General features: G+C 40.8%; 1 protein-coding gene across 3 annotated transcripts in view; it reads left to right on the top strand.

Annotated features, from left to right (window-relative positions):
* Positions 1-13,922, top strand: part of TAF5L (TATA-box binding protein associated factor 5 like) — a 28,765-nt gene extending 14,843 nt beyond the window's left edge. For all 3 annotated transcript variants that reach the window (XM_041748823.1, XM_041748824.1, XM_041748825.1), the window contains exons 4-5: positions 4,794-5,518; positions 11,901-13,922. In XM_041748823.1, the coding sequence (XP_041604757.1) occupies positions 4,794-5,518; positions 11,901-12,698 (1,523 nt within the window). In that variant the 3' untranslated portion in view covers positions 12,699-13,922. The remainder of the gene's footprint in view (positions 1-4,793; positions 5,519-11,900) is intronic.
* The last annotated feature ends 1,154 nt before the right edge of the window (positions 13,923-15,076 follow it).

Below are 15,076 nucleotides of genomic sequence, written 5' to 3'. Positions count from 1 at the left end.
AAAAAAAAAAAAGATGCATATAAGGCAATCAACTTCTAAACCAAAATAATATATCTAGTTTTACATTACTTAGGGTTATCCTGATTTACTTGACCCTCCTAATGATTTGTGCTTTAAAGGAAAGAGTCCAGATTTTTTATATTCTGGGGGAAATGGCCAAAATGTTATAGGAAATAAAGGTTACAAAACAAAACCTTGGAGAGGGTAATCTTATCAGCCTTAGAGTTATTGAGTGGTGGAATTCATAAGTATAATCTGTTAAGTTGTTACAAAAATGAAAAAGTCATAAAACTTAAAGGTTTAGTAAAAAGAGTCTATTATGTTTATATTGAAAAGAAAGAAGTTCCATTAAGATCCTCATATCATGAATGTTAAATATCTCAGAACAGTGATCAGTATCCAGTAGGATAAAAAAAGAAAAATTAAATTTATAAGAAGGCTTTCATTCAGAGGTGAGCAAGAACTTGGAGATAATGCATTATGTAATCACTGGCATTGATTTTTGAGGTTTTAAGCAATTTTTTAAAAAAAAATTTAGAAAGTGATTTTACTCATTTTTTTTTAATATAGCTATATTTCTTCCCCATGATCCATTTCTCTCTCCATGCTAGTGGTGGGGAAGCTGGTTTAAAAAGGAATGCCTGGCTTCTCTCAGCATTTCTCTTTCACTCATTCAGCCAATATTTATGTTAGGCACTGACTACTTGCTGGGCTAAATGTCGCAATAGAGCATATTGATGTGGAGCCTACTGCCTAATGAGGGAAACAGACAAAAGCATAAAACCCCAGTGTATCATTATAATAGTGATACCCACCATGTACTCATGCCGTGAGATGGCATTTGTCATAGACATGACTTATTTCCGTTATGAATGACATTCATGACTGTAGTGACATTATGTAGATTTTTGTTTATATTTTTTAATCACTGAAGCATAGCTGTAATAAAATAGACTCGTTGGAATAATTTTATTACAGAACTGTGATTACTTTTTACAATGAGGAATTAATACATTTTAACTCTTAACTCTTTTGGTTCTTGTACCTGATGATGCTGGTTTTTTTCTAATATGTGCTACCTTCTTTATTCTCCTCTTGTCATTTCCTTCCCCCAGAATTTTAAATTTCAATAAACTATAATCTATTAACTCTTCCATATGTCTTGTTTCAAAACTGAAGAAGTTATCTGTTATTGTACCTATAATTCCTTTATCTGCTGAGCACAGGTTATTTGAAGGGAGTGAATATATATTTTGTGGGGTTTGTTTTTTTATTTTTTTACAGACTGCTTTTCCTGGGACATTTTTCCCTACCTCAGGTCTCTGATGAGCAGTCAACCAAGTCAAATGAACAAGTATTTCCTGAGCACCAAGATAAAGTCATTAATCTAAATAGGAAGCAATCTTAACATAAGAAGGCTAAAAGTAAAAGTTTTTTTTTTTAAAGATTTTATTTTATTTTTTTTTTTTTAATTTTTATGTATTTATGATAGAGAGAGAGAGAGGCAGAGACACAGGCAGAGGGAGAAGCAGGCTCCAATGCACCGGGAGCCCGACGTGGGATTCGATCCCAGGTCTCCAGGATCACGCCCTGGGCCAAAGGCAGGCGCCAAACCGCTGCGCCACCCAGGGATCCCAGTAAAAGTTTTTAAATAAATTTCAAATATAGTGGAAGAGTTTTCACAGGCCAGGATGAAATCAGTGCTAAAGTTTGTACATAGAGGACCTGTATTAGAATGAAAGGAGAAAATGATTTGGACGGCATAGTTGGAGAAGGTCTTACCAAGTAGGGGGTGGAATTTAAGTTAGCTTTTGGAAGATGGGTTGGATTTCAGTAAGCTGTGGAAGAGAAGTAGGAGGATTCAGGGTATGTGAGGAGACATGAGCAAAAGGGAAGAGATGGCCTTTATGGCACTCTGCACTTTGTGCAGAACAGTGAACAAACTGGCTTGTAGAGAATCAGGCTTGCAGATTGGAGAGGAAGCCAGCCACACTGGAGCCAGGTTGAGGAGAGACCTGACCACCAAGCCTAGGAGACAAAAGTCTGAAAGCAGTTTCTGAAAGGGTTTGTGAGTGGGATGACTAGGAGGCCAGCCTAAAGTTCACTGTGGTACTGGAGAAGTGAGAAAGGACCACAACTCACCAGTGTTGTGCAAGTGGAAAGCAAGAGCTTGATTTCATAGTTAAAATTCCCAAGGTAGAATCTCCAAGGCTCAGGATTAAAGGAGGAAGAGTTGAGGATGACTCGCACTCTGTGACAAACGGGGGCTCGAGCTATATCGAGTAGAAATAAATCAGTTTGGGTGTTTTACATCTATGATGGTGGCCTCTTACTATATAGCTTGCAGTAAGAAATTGGAGGCTAGTATTTAAGAGAAAGATACAGACTTGTGATAAAGAATTCAGTACCAGTTTCATGGAGGTGCAAATGCCATTTTTAGGAGATGATAAATCTCAAAGGAAGATACAAGGAAAGCATCTCAGGCCGTAGCACCATATGTGTATTTTTCCTCTGTAAGTTTTCTATGGGTGAGAGATTCTGTGAGCTCACCTGTTGCTGTGGGCCATTTTCTTCAGGAGGCATAGAAGAAGGAGCATAGATTTTGGAATCAAGCTGTCTGGGTGTGAATCTGGGGCCAGCTGTGACAATAGACTTGAGGATGGATGTCTAGTGCCTGAATCACGGAAAGCACACACTCAGTGTTCATCCTTGAAAGCAAAAGGAGCATTTGAGAAATGAGGAGAGGAAGAGGAGCCCAAAAGGAAGGGAGGTGAAGAGTCAAGCTGACTAGTGTGGTATTTCTGAGCAAAGACCAGGGGTGTGAGGTCAATGGGGTCAAACCCTATAGAGACAGGTGGGAGAACAAGGACTAACAAGCTCAGTTTTCATTTAACCTAGCGTCCTTTTCACTACTAATTTCTGTAAACTCGTGAAAAACTTCCTCTTATACCACCATCAGAGTGTGGCAGCAAGTAGGTATTTGTTACATGGCCAGTGGATGGATAGATGGATGGAAGGAAGGAAAAGCATACTTTTCAGAGGATATGTTACTTTTGAAATTAGAAAAAATATATTTCAAGAAATACATTTTCAGTAAAGTATAAAGTGTATATTATGAATTGCAAGGAAACAAGATTAAAAAAAGAGTTAAGATTTATGCAAGTCTTACCTGTTCCACATAATGAATATATTGATCAAAATTTTATTTTATACCTGACATATTGTTCTCTTCAGACAAAAGAGAACAATTAGGCAATTTTGAAACTGAGCTGAAACAGCAGTGAATTTCAGTAAGTTTTTAAGTTACGCAGCCCTATCTCTTGATGGCTGGGGTTTTTTTCCCCTAAATTTATTAAACTAAAATGCCTCTCAGTTAGAAAAATAAGCCTGAAACTAAGAGTTTAAGGAATTGCAAATGGTGCTTTGTCCCAGTAGAATATATTAGAAGTCTGATTGGTAAGGGTTGAGTTCTCTTGGTTTTGTTTTTTTCGTTAGTATTTTGGGGAAAAGTACAAGCAAAACCACAAAAGCAATAAAATTCAAATTAGCAGCAAGTGAATATAATGGATAGATTTTGCCAGAATTAACCTGCTGCTCCACCTCGGCATAAGGCCAGTACTGACAGCTATGACACAGACAACTCTGTACACAGGTTCTTGAGGTGCCCCAAGTCAGTTGTGGTCCTGTTGCCCGCCCTCACCTCTGGCCGAATGGCTGCAGAACCTCTGCACCATCACAGTTCACTCTGCCCCACTTATGTGGGTGTCAGATACACCTCTATGCTTTTCTCATTCACCTGTGGTGATTAAAGCTGAACACTTTTTTTTTTCTTTTTTTATTTATTCAGAGAGAGAGAGAGAGAGAGAGAGAGACTGAGGGTCAGAGACACAGGCAGAGGGAGAAGCGGGCTCCATGCAGGGAGCCCGATGCGGGACTCGATCCTGGGTCTCCAGGATCAGACCCCGGCTGTAGGTAGCGCTAAACCACTGCGCCACTGGGGATGCCCAAAGCTGGACACTTTTTTGAGCATCGCATGGTGTTAAAGTCTCGAAATAATAAAAACGTCTCATCTATAAATCATCACTGTAAAAGGGTAATTTTACTTTTTAGCCAACATAATCAAAATTATTACACTGGCAGATACGGGACAATTTTGGGTGAGTGTTGTCATCGTTGTGTTCAGGCGTGCCAGCCTGGGTAGCTAGTCATGTTAATGAACTCACTAAAATAAGAGCTTGGATAATACTGTTGGATGATGGAGGCCAAAAGTGATCACAAAACAAAACAGAGCCCTAAAATAGTATGTCAGTACTTGCTTAATGGCCAGCCAGATAATTCTGAATATGCCTGTATTTGTTGTTTTTAAAAATTACCAAACTAAAATGTTTCTGTGAAGAACTTACAGTCTCCCAGAGTATATCTAAGGACCCTCAGAGGTCTGTGCTCCCCATTTTGGGAAACACTAAGGTATTGTGGAAAAACAGTGAACCTAGAAGACGAGGGTACAAGCTCCTGAAGTATTTTGAGAACTTAGTCAAGTCACTTAACATCTGGGGGATCAAATTCCTGACTTGTGGCTGACTTGAGACCCTGGTTTGCTAGACTTCAGAATCCCTGCTCTTCCCTCTTCAGTCAAAAGGCTTGGACTTTGAGTTTCCATAATTCTGTGTCTGGTTTCTATTCAGTCAGCAGTCCTGACCAGAAAGTGTTGTATGATAGTGGGCTCCCTGGGAGGGCCACATTATTCTTTGAAGTTATACTAATTATAAAGCCCTTACTTTTTGTCATTGTAGATTCTGATTCCCAGCATAGCCACGAAGTGATGCCTCTCCTCTATCCTCTCTTTGTCTACCTCCACCTCAACCTGGTCCAGAACAGTCCGAAGAGCACAGTGGAAAGTTTTTACAGCCGCTTCCATGGAATGTTTCTGCAGAACGCTAGCCAGAAGGATGTCATTGAGCAGCTACAGACCACTCAAACCATCCAGGACATCCTGTCTAACTTTAAGCTTCGAGCATTCCTAGATAACAAGTACGTGGTCCGTCTCCAGGAAGACAGCTACAACTACCTTATCCGCTACCTCCAAAGTGACAACAACACCGCCCTGTGCAAAGTACTCACCTTGCATATCCATCTTGACGTGCAGCCTGCCAAGAGAACAGATTACCAGCTCTATGCCAGCGGCAGCTCCTCTCGAAGCGAGGGCAACGGCTTAGAGCCCACTGATATGCCCGCCCCTATTCTGCAGAATGAGGCTGCCCTGGAGGTCTTGCAGGAGAGCATTAAGCGCGTCAAGGATGGCCCTCCCTCCCTCACTACCATCTGTTTCTATGCCTTCTATAACACAGAGCAGCTGTTGAACACTGCAGAAATCTCCCCAGATAGCAAGCTGCTTGCTGCTGGGTTTGACAACTCCTGTATAAAACTGTGGAGTTTACGATCCAAGAAGTTAAAATCAGAACCCCATCAAGTAGACGTGTCTCGCATCCACTTGGCTTGTGACATTCTGGAGGAGGAGGTATGAGTATCATTTTTCTTCCCTACACCTGCCTTACTAATTTGCTTAGAATTCTTACCAAATATGACAGCTCCTGTGGAGAATGGACTTCATTATTTCCTCCATCATATAGCTAAAGCCAGACCAATACCCATGTAACCTGTAGCTATTGAATTCCTGCTCGTGTCTAACCTCAGAAGAGATGAAAGCTATTTTTAACAACGTTACCTGAACATTTTTAATGATTGGTCAGAATTTATTACTGTCTGAATATGGATAACATTGCTAAGCCTAATTAAAGACCTTTAGCTAATATTGAAATTTACAGTAAGTGTGTGTGTGTGTGTGTGTGGTGTATGTTTGTGTACATTTGTGCAAATATGAACACTTAGAAGTAGGATTACTGGGTCAAAAGCGTCTGCATTTTAAATTGTGATGAATGGTCTCATTTTCTAATCTCATCAAAAGTAAATGAGAACATTGGTTTCTCTTCCCCCTCACCAACCCTGAGTGTTACTGGCCTCTCTGAGGCCAGTGCACATCCTCTGGCTCCATGTGCTCTGGGTGTTCCCAAACCTCATCTTGAAAAGTGCACAGGCAGTATAGTTGATATTTTATCCATCAGTCAATGTAATGATCTTGCTGGGTTTGTTTGGGGATGGTTAGGGAGAAGGGCAGGGCAAGTCGCCTGAGTCTCAGGTCACTGAGATCTCTGCCTTAGAAGACATGTGGGCAAAGAGGGAGAAATTGAACTTCACAAAGGTAACTTGCCCTGAGAGTGAGAGCTAGAATATTTTTGTCATCACACCACTGAAATTCAGGTAGCTCTGCCTCACTTTACTTGCAATGGAAGATTCTTTGTACAGGATTGAAAAATTGAGGAGTAAAAACAAAAAAACACATTCAAGTTAATTTCCACAGGTGATAAGGATATCAAGAATATTGGGTACACAAAATAAGCCCTTTTTTCCTATTCTTGTTTTCTTAGTTATTCTTGTTTTCCAGTTAGCATGGTCTGTGAATTTTTGTTTCTTGCAACTGAGACAATATAATTAGGGGAGTTGTGATGAGTAAAAGGTATACACTCCAGCTTACATGCTTTGATTTCTAGGATTTTATAATACCTTCCAAAATGTTTTCTATTGCACATGTATTTGAATTTTAAAATTCCTTTTCCTAGGAGACAATTCTAGCCTTTTGAGTATTCTTCACATAAAACTGAAGGATGCTGCTGTCATTTGTTTACAGCTCCCTGTAGATACAGGCATCGTGTTTGGAGATTATTCTCAGTATTACCAATTAAAGGAAGAAAGCAAAGATAGATACAAAGAAGAAAGGAACATTAGACTAAAATGTTTAAGATTTTACTCTGGCTACCACTAAAAATTAGCTCTGTGACTTAATCTGTGAAGATGTCCAGGCTTTGGAAGGTGCACGTTTGAAAACCTAGAAATAAAGAATAACATGATGAATTCCAGGCAGTGAAAGAAATTCCATCTGGCTGGAGTTGGGAGGGGTATGACAGGCAGCAGTACGACTCCACAGGCTATGCTAGGGATCATGGTGGCCTGAGCCAGGGCAGTGGCAACAGGAAAGGAACGCGGTTGCCCGCTCAGACAAGAACCTGTGACTGGATTCAGTGGAGGGGCCAGAGGGGAAGGAGTGGAGGATGACTTCTGTGTCTCAGACCTGACCACCCAGGTAGATGGTGGGAGGTGCTGTTCAACTCCAAGAGAAGAAAGGATGTCAGAGGAGCACTTGTTTTAAATATCTCTCTGATTTATTCACCATTATCCATATTGAAAGTACTGTGGATGCTGCCACAGTGTAAAGGTACTGCTTTCCTTGTGAATGGATTTAAATTTTAGAACTAAAGTTGAGGTCTTCCTATTATGTTGTCGAGAGGTTTCCTGTTTAGGATTTCTGCATCCCCTGCCCATTTTGTTATAGCAGTTTAGGGACGTTTTTTGTTGTTATGGGTTTGGGGGGGGGGGGTTTGTTCCTGACAAGGAACATTTTGGGGAAAGCAAGGTATAAATCAGTTGTGGTAGTTTGTTTTTGGGGTGTGTGTGTGTGTGTGTGTGTGTGTTTTAAGATTTGATTGATTGATTGATTGATTGATGAGAGACACACAGAGAGGAAGGCAGAGACCTAGGCAGAGGGAGAAGCAGGCTCCCTGCAGGAAGCCTGATGCGGGACTCAATCCCAGACCCCGGGATCATGTCCTGGGCTGAAGGCAGACACTCAGCCACTGAGCCACCCAGGCACCCCTCTGGTAGTTAGTTTTTAATATTTCTTCAATGAGAACTTGGACTTTTTTTTTTCCTTCTAGAATTCACAATTAAAATAGAAACTCTTAAAAAAAAAAAATAGAAGCTCTTAACACAAGGATCAGAAATTCACATTCCTATAGAAGCCAAGCAGGGAAACATAAATGGTAAACTAGTAGGATCAAAGAGATGGTAGGAACTACAAAAGCACATGGAAACCCAATTAAAAAGCCAATTTGCGGCCTGTGTCTTAATTTTTGTGAAGCAATAGCCATTGCATAAATTAGCAGATTAAATGTTTTAATAGTAGGTATTTAAAATACTGATAAGACCCAGCAATTCCATTTCTAGATATATACCCAAGAGAATTGAAAACATATGTCCCCACAAAAGACTTGTACATGAATGTTCGTAACATCATTATTCATAATTGCCAAAAAGTGGGAACACCCCAAATGTTATTAACCATCTGGTTAATTGATAAACAGTGTGGTGGATCTGTGTGATGGAATATTATTTGGCCATAAAAAGGAATGAAACTACAGGAGACATGAGACTTGATATATTGTGGATGAACCTTGTAAACATTATGCTGAATAAAAGAAGCCAGTCACAAAGGACCAAATGCTCTATGATTCCAAATACAGTCATATCCATAGAATCAGAAAGTAGATTGGTGGGGACCAGAAGCCAGGGGCTGGGGACAGGATAATGGATTTGGGGTTCTTTTTTGAGGTGATGAAAAAATGTTCTGGAGTAGATAGTAGTGGTAGTTGTACAACTCTGTGAGTATACTAAAAGCTATTGAATTATACTTTTTAAAAGAGTGAATTTTATAGTATGTGAATTATATCTCAGTTTTTTAAAAGTCAAAACCAGTAATCAAAAGCTCTTATGAGGGCATAAAATTTTCTCTATTAATTAAGCCAAATAAAACAGGATTTACAGCACTGCCGTATAGTTTCTGATATCTCCAGTGTAGAGATATTCTAGATTAACCTCTGAAAAGCTATTAACTGGCATAGCGGTGCCCCTCTTCCCACCAGTACCAGTAGCCCCCATCCTTTCTGAGACCCTCTATCCTCTGTTCCACAATAAATGGAGTTAGAAACGAGGTCCAACTTTTACCCTTGTTGATTGGTAACTATGTATTTTTAATAATTTGGACAACATGGCAAAGCCACAGATACCAAATCAAGGATTTGCTCTTCGTTTCAGGTATGTGTAGATGATCACCCTCGTCACTGCCAGCTTCCCGCCCTCCTAGCCCAGCACTACAGCACCAGTATTCGGTTCATGTACTGTCTAGTGAGCCTTCCCCCAATCCAGCAATCTTTAAGTTTGAAAAGTAAAGAAGTCAGTATTGTCAAATATTCAGTTCTGTAATTTGTATATAAAACGGTCATGTAGGTCTATGTTGGCCTATAACAATATAATGTGAGCCATGTTTGTAATTTTGATTTTCTAGTAGCCACTTAAAAAAGTAAAAAGAAATAGTCAATTAATTTTAATAATGTATTTTATTCAATCTAATATGGCCAAAATATCATTTCAACATGTAAGAAATATTAAAAAATTATTAATGAAATCTGTTACATTCTCCTTTTTTGTCCTAAGTCTTGGAAATCTGGCGTGTTTTACACTTACAGTACATGTTCAGTTCAACTAGCCAATAGCCACCTCTTCTATTCTAGTTCAGGTTACTGTCATTTTTCCTGGAGAGAGCAGTCCATCCCGTACCCCCTCCCTCACACACACTTGATTCCACGTCTTAACCCAATCCCAAGCCAGCCATATTTAATTTCATTCCATTTCATTGGCAGCTCATGTTGGGGAAACAGCCCAGGGCTAAATTTCAGACCCCAGAAAGTACCCTTGGAGCTGGGAAAAATTGTGAGGTGAGGCACTTTGAACCTCCTAGTACAGGAGCAGACATCCATAACAAGTCTGAAAGTTGTAGGGCCTCCATGGTCTAAAGCAGGGCTTAGCAAACTATGGCACAGGGGTACATAAGGTCATGTTTGAAAATCTTTTTATACTTTCCTATTATTTTTAAATTTCTCATTTTATGCATTTTTATAGTGTACATAGTGTGATTTATTATTACATGAATATACCTTAAAAATTAAAGATTCCTATTTGGGATGCATGCCCATTTACTGTAGGGTGTTCATTCAATTGTAGGGAGTTTGGGTTTTGTCCCATAAGCATGAAAGGAAGGAAAGGGAGAATCTGGGGCTGGGCATGTGTGAATCAGCTGCTTGTTCAGAATTTTAGCTCGACTTTGCTGAGGCCCTTGTGGGACTTGGTTGAGCCACAGAAGAAAATGTGGCTGGGTTATTTTAAGCTGTGGTCCTGGCAAAGAGCTGATAGTGATAGCCAGCAGGAATGCTCTGGTTTTCCCATCTCTTAGTCTATAGTCAACCAGGCACTTTTCCACGTGCTCAGGACAATCATTGAGACCCCTGGGAAGTGCCACCTTGACCCCTGGTGCACCCTCCTCTCTCCATCTCTGAGCATGCTGTTTGGGTCCCCACTAAGGAGCTGAAGACCCACTTTCCTAACTTCCTGCCCCAAGAGAAGACCACTTAAGCCTCAGAGATGGTAACGTGCCCTTTAATCTACCACTCACTTTCTTTCAGATACTCTCTGTATAATTTATCTGGAGTCGTTTTTTGCTCCCACAGTTTTTATATAAAGTTTCTGGTGTACAGCAATGAGTCACTCTTGAAATTTTAAAGTGTTGCTGTAACCTCTTTTGAAAGGAAAATTGCTAATATTCTTGGTAAACTCAGTAGACTGTTAGGCTCCTGAATGCTTATGTATTTTTAATGTGAAGTGTCTGGAATAGCCATTTTGAATATTCATGGACATCAGTGTTTATTTTCTCTTAAATTTTTCTGAAATCCGTACACATTGAAGGCATTTGTTTTATTTTGAATTTAATAGTTTTCAAATAGAGGTTAAAAAGATGCCCTTTTCCTGTACAAGAACCTAAGACCCACAGACCTATTTATTTCTAAGCTAACAAAGCCAATTGGTTCAAAACTCCTTCTTACTCCTCATTCTTCTGGTGTTTAATGGAAACCATTTTAATTTGTGAATTCCTGGATAGAGACAGCTGTGGTGTTAGGGAGCTTGTCCATGAGGGAATGAAGGCAAAATGGATTTTGAACAGAGATGCTGTCCTTGAGGGGAAGAGGGTGAGAAAGGGACTTTCTCCCTCAGTACCATGAGTGGCTATCTTCTTTGCTGTCCCCCCACACAGAAATTTATTTCCAAGAATCCCATAAGTTGGCTTTGTTTGAAGCCATTCTGAACCCATGCCTCATTGGGGAAGATGTTTCAGACCGTTCAGAAAGTCACGGTTTAAAAACTTCATCTTTATTCCTCTTTGGACACTGGCAGTTTCTGCTGGTCACAAGCTGTGAGGTCCTTTATTGATAACTGGACCTTTCTGGTTTCCTCTCAGCTTCGATATGTTCGGGCTTTATTTTGACTAACTTTCTACAGTGGTTCTGTATTATTTTGAAGTGAGACGGTGCCTGCCTTCATCATTGATCCCACTCATGGGAGTAATGAACATGCCAGGAAGTTTCTTAGTGGAGTAGAAACAGGGAGCAATGTGGCTTCCAAAGCAGCTAAAACCGGCAGATAAAGACAGGCCCTCAGAATAAAAGAATCTGAGAACTTAATGTAAATTCAGAAGTCAGTCTTTCCAAACGATGTCTATCAGAATTAACAGTGGAAGTTACTGTGGGCAGTCTTTTAAGCAGGCTTTGAAATCTGTTATTTTCAGCCTCACTGTAAGGTCCACAGTCATCACTGTATAATAATGACCTTGCATTTGTGCACTTTTAATACAGTATTAGCTGCAAGATATATTTCAGGAAAACAATTTGCAAGTTGCAAGAGACCTTTTATTCATTTGTGCAATTATGAGTTTTCCTGGGGTCACCCTTAAGGGCAAGACCACTGTCATTTGTCAGGCAGATGCTATTTCCCAAGTAGTGGCTTGTGTTTTGTTTTTTTTTTTTCTTTTTGTTGGACTCTTTGGTTTTCATGGCAGACCACTAAACATTTTCTCCTTGTGTGTCTCTCTGCCACCTGCCCCCCCCCCCCACTGTCCCCAGGATGATGAGGATGACAATGCGGGCACAGAGATGAAGATACTACGGGGACACTGTGGACCAGTGTACAGCACAAGGTTCCTCGCAGACAGCTCAGGGTTGCTCTCTTGTTCTGAAGACATGTCCATTAGGTACTGGGACCTCGGGAGTTTCACCAACACTGTGTTGTACCAAGGACATGCCTACCCTGTGTGGGACCTGGACATTAGCCCATATAGCCTGTACTTTGCCAGCGGGTCCCATGACCGCACCGCGAGGCTATGGTCATTTGATCGGACGTACCCGCTGAGAATATATGCTGGACACCTGGCAGATGTGGACTGTGTCAAATTCCACCCTAATTCAAACTACTTAGCCACAGGCTCGACTGACAAGACTGTCCGGCTATGGAGTGCTCAACAGGGGAACTCCGTGAGGCTCTTCACGGGCCACCGTGGCCCCGTGCTCTCTCTTGCCTTTTCTCCCAATGGTAAGTACTTGGCATCAGCTGGTGAGGACCAGCGGCTGAAGCTATGGGACTTGGCCTCTGGGACCCTTTATAAAGAACTGAGAGGCCACACGGACAATATCACCAGCCTCACCTTCAGTCCGGACAGTAGTCTGATCGCCTCTGCATCCATGGACAACTCTGTGCGTGTCTGGGACATCAGGAACACTTACTGCAGCACACCTGCCGATGGTTCCTCTGGGGAACTCGTGGGTGTGTACACTGGGCAGATGAGCAATGTACTGAGCGTGCAGTTCATGGCCTGCAACCTTCTCCTAGTGACTGGAATCACACAAGAAAATCAGGAACATTAATTTTTTTTTTTTTTTTTTTTATCTTTGTTGTAATGGACTGGGGCAGTAGTGGAAAGCCTCCAGGTTGCAAGTCTTAGGACAAATTAAGATTGAATCACTGACTGACTGTGAAAGACTCCCTGCTTCTCCCCCTTCTCCCTTGCAGACATCCTGAGCTCATCACCCCTTCACTCGGTCCCCCAAATGTCAAAGGACTGGAGGGGGAAGGTGCTGGGATTGGACATGAGATGGAGAATTAAGAGGCTCTGGAGGTCAGATTGCAAGTTCTTCAGAGATCCCACCTGTGTCCTCACACGAGCACCTTCGTGTCTGTCTCCTTTTCCTGTCTGTAAACCCGAGATGCTGCTTACCTCGCTGCCAGGTGCTGCATTTGGTCCGAGGATGGTTGCGGGGCACCCTTACAAGGAGCGGTGCCACAGGGTCACATGTGCCCAGGTGCTCGGGTGGAAGGGATCTTTACTGGTCTAGGAATGCAGGGGTGGGAACTAGGAATGGGGGGCGGGGGTCATCCTGGCATAAAGTCTTTCCTTTTCCATAATTACAGAGAACCAGGATTTTTTATTATTATAATTATAATTATTATTATTGAGAAGAGGAAACCTAGCACTGGCAGAGGGGCCTTCTCTGCTCTCATCTTTCAGGTTTTACTCCTGGCACTGGCTGTGATACTTGGAATCTTGAGGTTCAGGGAATTCAGAGAATTTGGTAGCAGAGTGTTTTGGGAGAAAGGGAAAATTTCTGGGTGATGGATTGATCACTCTGGCTGACATGTGTCTAGAGGTGGGTGGGTGGGTCTGTTTGAGAAAGTCCTGGCTCTTGCAGTGATGGTGGGAGAGGAAGAGTCTCCTCATGGCTGCACTTCTATGAACAGTTCTCTCCCCTGAAAGGACAGATTGTGGTAAAGAAATGAAAATAATTTAAAGTGATAAGTCAAAAAAATAGAATTAGAAGATGTTAAATTTTCCAAATGCCCATTTATTCCGAGGTATGGCTTTCTCAATGTGTTTTTCTCCTGCGATCATTTGCTCCCACCTCCTGCATTGCAATAGCGGTTTAATGAACACTTTGTGAAACAAAACGTAAGTACATACACACATCTAAAACTGTGCTTTGAGGATAAAGCAAGTTCGAATTCGTGGAAAAAGGATTAAATATTTCTGTTTTCTGAAGAGAGTTATTTTGTATTTTGTTTTCTATTAAAATGTATTTAGTTTCAAAAAAAAAGTGTTGTCATCTCATTTAAACTGTGAGGACAGGTGGGTGTGTGGCCTGTCCAGGGGTGACGTGCAGCCCACCTCTCTTCAGAATAATAGCCACTCATGTGGGCCAGACAAGCCACGACGTAGGTACACTCTACTTGTTCCTATATTCTGTTACTTTGAATCATGATTCCTCTCTGCATTCACAGGAATTATTGGTAACATTTATTACTGTTTGTACATCCAAGATTGCCAGTTGCTAACAAGAGACAACATACATTTTACCATCTAGAGTAATTTGGGAAGATCCCACTTCCAGTTTTCTTTAATGACCCCATTATAAAATTTCTAAGGGGAACAAGAACTGTGCTATTTAATTTAACTTAAACTATTTATAGAACAATTCCAGATAAATTTAAATGATGCATGAATTTTTTAAATGTACTGTAAAGCAACTTCCTGGCAAGAACACCAAGAATTATCAGGAAATTAAATGAAGACACTGGAATTCTATGCCAAATTTTTTTTTCTTGAGCCTAAGATGCTAATTAATAGGAAATGTTTCTTATTCATAAAAACCTAGATATTTGAAACATTGTAGGAAGGATCCTTTAGTGCCTCAGCCAGCATCCCCTTCTGCATAGTGTGAGTGAAGAAGCCCAGAGAGAATTCAAATGTGTTCGTATCTGTAATAAGTGAACTCTTAAGTTAAATTGTATGATATATTGCTAGAAACAATAAAATCCCTAAATTGGGCCAAATCATTCTCAGAAGTGAAAATGCCACTGTTTAGCAATGATTTGGAAAGGCTTTGTGTTTGTTTTTAATGCAAAAATTTTTTAATTAAACACAAAAATGTATTAGGTTGGTCAGTCTTCAAATTACCAATCATGTATATACTTTGTAATTTCATTTTTTTAAAAGATTTTCTTTATTTATTCATGAGAGACAGAGAGAAGCAGAGGCACAGAGGGAGAAGTAGGCTCCCCACAGGGAGCCGGATACAGGACTCAATCCCTGGACCCGGGATCATGCCCTGAGCCAAAGGTGGATGCTCAACTGCTGAGCCACCCAGGCATCCCTACTTTGTAATTTCAATTCAAGCTCTTAATGATCTGTATGTTTGGCCTCTTTTTTCAAAATGATTTTAATGTGGGATGATTTAACTTTATAGACTGC

Source organism: Vulpes lagopus, chromosome 3 (assembly GCF_018345385.1).
Source record: "Vulpes lagopus strain Blue_001 chromosome 3, ASM1834538v1, whole genome shotgun sequence".
In the NCBI taxonomy this organism is placed as follows: Eukaryota; Metazoa; Chordata; class Mammalia; order Carnivora; family Canidae; genus Vulpes; species Vulpes lagopus.
This window is presented reverse-complemented; position numbering and strand designations above follow the sequence as displayed.